Source organism: Oncorhynchus kisutch, linkage group LG10 (assembly GCF_002021735.2).
Source record: "Oncorhynchus kisutch isolate 150728-3 linkage group LG10, Okis_V2, whole genome shotgun sequence".
In the NCBI taxonomy this organism is placed as follows: Eukaryota; Metazoa; Chordata; class Actinopteri; order Salmoniformes; family Salmonidae; genus Oncorhynchus; species Oncorhynchus kisutch.
The window spans coordinates 26,655,610-26,664,411 of NC_034183.2; the positions used below are offsets into that span (position 1 = coordinate 26,655,610).

The 8,802-nt window shown below is 41.1% G+C and overlaps 1 protein-coding gene across 1 annotated transcript; it reads left to right on the plus strand.

Annotated features, from left to right (window-relative positions):
- Positions 1-2,206: 2,206 nt before the first annotated feature.
- LOC109898791 (histamine H3 receptor-like) lies at positions 2,207-8,581 on the plus strand. The gene is made up of 3 exons (XM_031833409.1): positions 2,207-2,722; positions 3,335-3,501; positions 5,307-8,581. Exons 1-3 carry the CDS (start codon positions 2,470-2,472, stop codon positions 6,156-6,158), a joined length of 1,272 nt encoding a protein of 423 aa, XP_031689269.1. The 5' UTR covers positions 2,207-2,469; the 3' UTR covers positions 6,159-8,581.
- Positions 8,582-8,802: the final 221 nt, after the last annotated feature.

Below are 8,802 nucleotides of genomic sequence, written 5' to 3' on the forward strand. Positions count from 1 at the left end.
TGTTTATTCGACGTGGTCTGCATCTGGGTCTTACCTTCATACTTGATAGTTATTGCTTAACAACTGTCATTACATTGAATCACTATGAAATTTACTGTCTCATTTGGCTGTATCACTGACATTTCAATGCACACTAAAGAGCATAAGGGCTTTTTTGCAGTGATACAGTGATACACAAACGATTTTCAAATACAGTATTCCATCCACACACAACTGTGTTCATTGTGTACAATACACGACCAAGAGTTTGTGGACTCGTAGTCGGCTTTCCAATTCATCCCAAAGGTGTTCGATGGGGTTGAGGTTAGGGTTCTGTGCAGGTAAGTTAAGTTCTTCCACACCGATCTCGACAAAACATTTCTGTATGGATCTCGCTTTGCACACAGCAGCATTGTCATGCTGAAAGAGGAAAGGGCCTTCCCCAAACTGTTGTCAAAAAGTTGGGAGCACAGAATCATCTAGAATGTCATTGTATGCTGTAGTGTTATGATTTCTCTTCACTGGAACCAAGGAGCATAGCCCAAACCATAAAAACAGCCACAGACCATTATTCATCCTCCACCAAACTTTACAGTTGGCATTATGGGCAGGTAGCGTTCTCCTGGCATTTGCCAAACCCAAATTTGTCCGTCGGACTGCCAGATGGTGAAGTGTAATTCATCACTCCAGAGAATGCGTTTCCACTGCTCCAGAGTCCAAATTCTCAACACCACTCCAGCCAACACTTGGCATTGTGCATGGTGATCTTAGCCTTGTCTGCGGCTGCTCAGCCATGGAAACCCATTTCATTAAGCTCCCAACTAACAGTTATATTGCTGACATTGCTTCCAGATGAAGTATGGAACTCAGTGGTGAGTGTTGCAACTGAGGACAGATGATTTTTACATGCTACGTGCTTCAGCAGTTGGCGGTCCCATTCTGTGAGCTTGTGTGGCCAACCACTTCACGACTGAGCCGTTGTTGCTCCTAGACATATCCACTTCCCAATAACAGCACTTACAGTTGACCAGGGCAGCTTTAGCAGGGCAGAAACTTGACAAACTGACTTGTTGGAAAGATGGCATCCTATGACAGTGTCACGTTGAAAGTCACTGTGCTCTTCAATAAGGCCATTCTACTGCCAATGTTTGTCTTTTAAACACCTGGCAGCAACGTGTGTGGCTGAAATTGCCAAATCCAATCATTTGAAGGGGTGTCCACATACTTTTCTATATATAGTATATGTCGTAAAACTGTCAGTTTTACGATATATAGCTAGAAGGTTTGAATGTATGTCCTACTGATTTGATGTTTGACCTGGATTAAAATAATAAAGGAATGTTAATGCATAAGTCATTTTTCTTCTCTGTGAAGTGGACCGATGAGGCTCAAATGAGTCCAGACCTTTCATTTCTGGGATCAAACTTAGGGGGCTTTGGGAAGGAAGTGTTGGGGAAGACCATAGAGACCATAGAAGTATATAAACCCAAAATGATTAGGGTCTGTATGGGGGAGAATGTGATGGAACTGGGTTAAAATAATGATTATAAACTGGGTGGTTCGAGCCCTGAATGCTGATTGGCTGACAGCCGTGGTATATCAGACCATCAGATTATACCATGGGTATGACAGAACATTTATTTTTACTGCTCTAATTACGTTGGTAATCAGTTCATTATAGCAATAAGGCAACTTTGTGGGGTTTGTGGTATACCATGGCACTCTGCAATGCGTCGAGCCTAAGAACAACCCTTAGCCTTTGTGTATTGGCTATATATGTGTGTGTTTTATTTTAGGATAAAAACACACACAAAAACAAAGCTAAATGAAGCCACATTATTTTACATTCTCCCTTCATGGCTGATTTCTTTCTCATAGGCTACCTCTGTAGAAAATTTATTCAATCCAGCCATCAGCCTTACTTTCTCTGTGCACATTGTGCAATATCCAGTACATCTCTCTCTCTCTCTCTCTCTCTCTCTCTCAGAAAGGTGAAAAGGTCATGATTGTGGTCAGGCCATAGTCTATGTTAACAGGCAACACATTGTGTCAATGTGTCTGTTGGATAATATCATGCCAAATCATATGCAGTGATCAGTTTTATATTCAATGGTTTTATTCCAACTATAATACTAAATGGGCTACAAACAAATGTTAAAGAAATCCCGGTGCGCGCTGGTGGTGGATATTTTTGTCCCATACCACCCATTGCAATCCGACTTCTCTAAAAAGTAGCGTAGCACATGAACCCGAACCTATGCGCCAATAACCTGCCTGTTTGATAACGGAGAAATCACTGCATCCTCCTCCACGAGAGCAGACACGGACGAATGTAGTTTTACAGCTGGGGAAATTGTTATTCAGAACGAAGCTTTCGCATTCGTGTTTCTGCCTCTCTTAATAACAAGGTTGGAAGATATCTATGGAAATCACATTGATTCAGAGTTTCAAAACTAAGTCAAGTGTAATGGGTTTACTGTAGGAGTAACTATGGGAGTTTATATCCCGGAATCTAATACAAGCTCCAACTTCACTCACGGCAGCGACTCGTCCACAGTCCACGAAGCTGGAGCGGCTCTCCCGGGCTATATGAAGGTGATCCTGGCCGTGCTTATGATAACTCTGGTAGTCGTGGTTGTGGCTGGTAACGCACTTGTTATCCTGGCTTTCATTGTTGACAAGAGCCTAAGAAATCAAAGCAACTACTTCTTCCTCAACCTTGCTCTTTCAGATTTTCTTGTTGGTAAGTAGTCTGTCTGCCTGTCTGTTTATTTATCTATCTATCTATCTATCTATCTATCTATCTATCTATCTATCTATCTATCTATCTATCTATCTATCTATCTATCTATCTATCTATCTATCTATCTATCTATCTATCTATCTATCTATCTATCTATCTATCTATCTATCTATCTATCTATCTATCTATCTATCTATCTATCTATCTATCTATCTATCTATCTATCTATCTATTTATATATATCTAGTAGGGCTCTGTCGTGGGATAATGCCAATGGTTTGTTCATTTGCGTAGCTACAGTATATAAGACACTGTGAAGTGCCATTATAATGGATAATACTTGTGGAAATATATGTTTTTTGGAAATTATCTTTGAAAGTTCATCATAGCAAAGGATTATTAACTGATTTATACAGCTCTTAAAATAATTCATGATGGTTCCTGAATGCAAATTGAAACACATCTTTGGTCATTATTTATACACACAATTCTGCCACTTGCCAGCAGGCTTGTTGGAAGTTACTCAGCTGTGAAAATTAATTCTAGCATTGATTATGGAGCTATGCAATCATTGTTTGGGGATCAGTCTGTACACAGTGTGCATCCTTGCAGGTGCCTTCTGCATCCCTGTATACATCCCCTACATCCTGACAGGCCGCTGGGTGCTGGGCAGAACTCTCTGTAAGCTGTGGCTCCTCATGGACTACCTGCTGTGTACTGCCTCTGTCTTCAACATCGTCCTCATCAGCTACGACCGATTCCTCTCCGTCACCAGAGCAGTGAGTATAGAGAGCCACTGTGCCACACGAAGGCATGCATGGACAACATGCACACATGCACCCATATACACCCAAGAATGCAAGCATGTAGACACGTTTGCACGCGTACACAAATGCGTTTTCAAATGTAGCTACTGTATGTTTTACTGTTCATGTGTCCATCCTTTCCTCACTGAAGAGGTTCACTGGTCCTGTTACCAATACAGAGATCCTGCAGAATGGGTGGACAACCACTGGCAGTAGGACTTTAATGTCTTGATGGGATCCACAGTGTTGGGGTGGCAGTGACTCTGAATGAGCTCTGTTGGAAATCCAGACTGAGTGGGTTGGTCCTTGTGGACCAGCGTGCTACTCTCTGACCTTTTGCCTGCTTTTGAATGCTAGATAAAGTATCCCTGGATATTCTGGTCTGAATACTGAACTGGACAATGGTTCACCTACCTTGCATTCTTGCCTGTGAGTTTGCAGCTAACATTGAACATTATCTAGATATAGGGCTCTATTCAACACGTATCATGGAAAATCATCAGTGTGATTGAAATTTAAAGGCAATGTTCCCATGTTAGCGGAGTCTACATTCACGGTAAATGCTGCAGATGTCGGCTCAATAGGAAATTACCTTTACATTTCAAGTGCGCTATCTGTAACACTTCAGCGATACAGATTGAATAGAGCCCATAGTTTTGTTGACCTGTAAGGGGCACTATCTAATCATGAATACAGCCCAGTCTCTCACAATCATTCATCTGAAATGCTAGTTTTGGCAAATTAATATTGTTCATGACAGAGTTATGAACTAAAAATATTGATGTTTCTTACATGGGACCAAGACTCTTACCGAAACATTTTGGACAGACTACGTAACAACAAATGGTGCCATGGTGTGATATAAGAGGGGCTTTTGTCACTTTGTAACTGCTATAGCTAATTTCCTTCTGGAATTCATACTGAACAAAAAATATGAACAATTTCAAATATTTTACTGAGTTACAGTTCATTTAAAATACATTCATTAGGCCCTAATCTATAGATTTCACATGAATGGGCAGGGGCGCAGCCATGGGTGGGCCTGGGAGAGCAATTGCACACTCCCTCAAAATTGAGACATCTGTGGCATTGTGTTGTGTGACAAAACGTCATATTTAAGAGTGGCCTTTTATTGTCCCCAGCACAAGGTGCACCTGTGTAATGATCATGCTGTTTAATCAGCTTCTTGAGATGCCACACCTGTCAGATGGATGGATTATCTTGGCAAAGGAGAAATGCTCACTTATCGGTATTTAGACACACCCATGACAGAAAACAAAGGGCTCTATTCAATCCACATTGTGAATGTTCAGCTTTACAGCATGATTGAAATTTAAAGGCAATGTTCCATCTTTAGCGGAGATTGCATTCACGGTAAAGCGGCATATGTCGGCTCAATCGGAAATTACCTTTACATTTGTATCACGGAATCTGTAACACTTCAGCGTTACAGATTCAATAGAGCCCAATAGAGTCCAAAGTCAAGTTGTTCAGTTTGATGACACAGCCTGACTCTCATTCTCTTCTGGCTTCACTGACACACCATGGAGAAAAGGGCCCTTGAACCCTATTACCGAAGGAAATCATACCTTTCCCATATGTCCAAATAATGCCTCAGGTGCTTAATGTGTGGATCCAATAAACACCTACAAATTGAGAGATATGTATGGATTATGCAGATTATTACTTATGTATTATAATTATTTAATGATTGTGATATATGATTTTATTGTGAAGTATTGTATGGTCTTTATTTCACTTCACCACTCTACTCACAGGTGAAATACAGAGCCCAGCGGAGCATGACCCACCATGCTGTGGTAAAGATAGTGACTGTGTGGGTGTTAGCCTTCCTTCTCTATGGCCCTGCTATCATCTTCTGGGAGCTGGTCGTGGGAAAAAGCATCGTCCTTGCCGATGAGTGTTTCGCTGAGTTCTACTGCACCTGGTACTTCCTACTCAGTGCGTCTACGATTGAGTTCTTCACCCCATTTATCTCTGTGGCTTTCTTCAACCTGAGCATCTACCTGAACATCCAGCGGAGGAACAAGAGCAGGGCTATCCGTAAGGAGGACACCAAGGCATGCAGCGACAGGGGCAGTCTCAGGGACGGGGGTGCTGCCTTGACTGTGTTTTTGACTTGCAAGGCATCATCGAGCAAGCCAGCTGCTGTTTCAGCTGTGATAGAGAAGGACGAGGAGCTGTCGCCGTCCTCCAATGGGGAACCTTGTAGCGGACACACCTTCATGCAGAGCAAGAAGGGCCTCACTTGCAGGATCACTTCCAGGCCCCTTCAATCCCAATCCCCCACCGGGCCCCCCAGCAGGAGCTCACAGGGCTCCCGCCTCTCCCGCGACAAGAAGATTGCCAAGTCGCTGGCCATTATAGTGTGCATTTTTGGGATCTGCTGGGCACCATACACCCTATTGATGATAATCCGGGCAGCCTGTAGTGGGCGATGTGTGGAGCACTACTGGTATGAGATTACTTTTTGGCTCTTGTGGCTGAACTCTGGTATTAACCCTTTCCTGTACCCTCTCTGCCACAGCAGCTTCCGAAGGGCTTTTGCTAAGATATTGTGCCCCAACCGGCAGTCTGTCCAACCTCACATTGAGACCCAGTCTTGCTAGTAAGACATTGCACAGCTGGATGAGAGTCATACTGGAGTGAGAAGACTACTGCAAATGGATGTGGATTGTCAAACAAAAGTACAGCCATGAATAGGACTAAGAAACCCTTTTTTAGTTGCTCACTATAAAAGGGTATAAAACATTATGAAAAAAGTGATTACTGATAACCCTATGTTTTGTTTGAGATACATAAAATCCTTCTTTCCTACTTTTTCCACTTCACTTCAGGCTTCTTTTCATTGAAAAGTTTCAAGTTCTTAGATAGAAAAGCCTTCTTCCGCTAGAATGAAAGATATGCATCTTCTAGTGATCTATTGAGAGGACAAGTACCTGTCAGTCACAAAGTGAGTGATGACAGGGAAACTGCTGGTTTGTCAGTCTGCTGTCTATCCCACCTCTCAATACCTGTGTTCATTTTGTGTGCTGTGGTTATCACGGAGGAGGGAGAGCATGATGCTTCTTTATCTCCTGTGAGCGAATTTACACATCCCATGTAATTTAAGTGGTAATGATGAGTTTAAATCCACTTAATCATTGTTTTGTGTGTATTTATTTTCTTTTGCGTGTTTCAACTTTCATATATCCAGACATGGAGTCAGGGCGCATAGGCTATTTACTGTGCTTTGATTGACGACCGAACAACAAGTGTTGACTAGTTTATAAAGCTGTCGAACTGACTGAATAAAGTCAATCTCCAATATCCCTTTGCTATTCATAAATCATACAACATAGTTATAAGTCCATTGTATCGCACCATGACAAATAAAACAAAGATCTTGTTTGTATTTTTGGAAGGTGGCCCATGTATTCCCCCTTCACACAGGTGGTGACCCTTGTGACCTAAATAATTATTGTCCTATTTATAAACTTTCTTGCCTAGCTAAAATATTTGAATCCTTGATGAATTCTCAACTAAGATCTTTCTTATCTTTGAAAGGTATTCTAAATCAGTTGGGTTTTAGACCAGGTCATAGCACAATCTCTACTGCATACCTAGTTCTAGTTATAAATGATGTGGTTAACTGCATGAATAAAAGGCAACATTGTGCTTCCCTCTTCATTGTCCTGCCAAAGGCTTTTCATACTGTTGATCACTCACTGCTAATTCGGGGCTTTCCTCAATTGGCCAAGACCGGGCTGCATGTAACTGGTTAAAAAATTACTTGACAGATAGAACTCAATGTGTATTTACTGATGGTGTTAAATCAGGTTTCCTGGAAATTACGAAAGGTGTCCCGCAGGGGTCAATTCTGGGTCCTGTACATTTTACTGTTTACATGAACAATATCTACTTGTCTGTAAAAAATGCAGATGATACTGTTGGGTATGCTATTGCCACCACGTTTGAGCGGGCTCTATCTGAACTACAGTCTGCATTCATTGTATTACAGAAAAACTTTATTGACCTGAAATGAGTATTGAATGCAGGTAAAACTAAGTATGTGTTGTTCTCTAGAGAGCATAAAAATAACTCTGATGATTTAAGCATATGTACTTTGGATAGTGTCCATATTGGTTGTGTCCCTGCTTACAAATATCTGGGCATTTGGATAGATGAAAAGCTGTCTTTTAAAAAGCATATTGATGAGTTAGTTAAGAAACTGAGAATAAAAATTGGCTTCTTCTATAGAAATAGATCCTGCCTCTCACTCAATAGTAGAGAGCAGATTATGCAGTCGACGTTCCTATCGGTCCTACTGTAGACTATGGCGACATCATCTATATGAACACATCTGCCACTTCCTTAAAGCCGTTAGAGGCAGTTTATCGTGCACTTTGCTTTATTACCGGTGACAATTTTAGTACTCATCACTGTATTCGCTACCAGAAAGCTGGTTGGCCGTCTTTGATGTCACGTAGGTTGATACATTGCTATCTTTTCATTTCTAAAGTACTTTTACAAAAAGTCCCACTGTACCTAACATCTTTACTAAACTTTAGACATACAAGTTACCACACCTGGTCTCAGGGATGGTTAACTCTGGAAATTCCTTAGGTCTCTACTGAGTTAGATAAATCAGCTTTTAGTTTTCTTGCACCTTATTTGTGGAACAATCTTCAAAATGTTCTTAAATTTGATGTTTTTGGTGCCTCTAAGGCAATTCAGAAAGCTGATTGAGGACCTTATTGTTGATGAATGTGTTATTTTTTTTATGACCGTGTTTTTCTTTCTGCTTACATTTTGTATTTATATTGATGTGTGTTTTCTGTCATTTCTGTAATTCAGGCTAGTCTGTAAAAGAGACCATGGTCTCAGTATGACTCCCTGATAAAGGTTAAATATAAAATAAATAAATGTGTAGGATTCGAAGCCCATGTCCAAGACTTGCCAGTGACTGGTGAAGTGACTTGTCAGTGTAACCTATTATTAAAGATGTTGATATAGGCCGACTGATTTGATTAATTAAAGTGCCGAAAATGGAGTAGTAAACTGCTGTTTTCTGTGTAGCAAAGCCCATGTTTAACACCTGCTTCATTCTTCAAGCATACCTGTACTCATTGTCACCTGTCTTTGTATAAAATTGGGGCTGCACAATCTGATGGGGGGTCTGAAGGTCCTCCCCCTGAATTTTTTTTGCAGTTTTAAAACCATTTCCCTCCAATTCTATATTGTTTCTCAACAGGGAATCAATGTTTTCTTGAT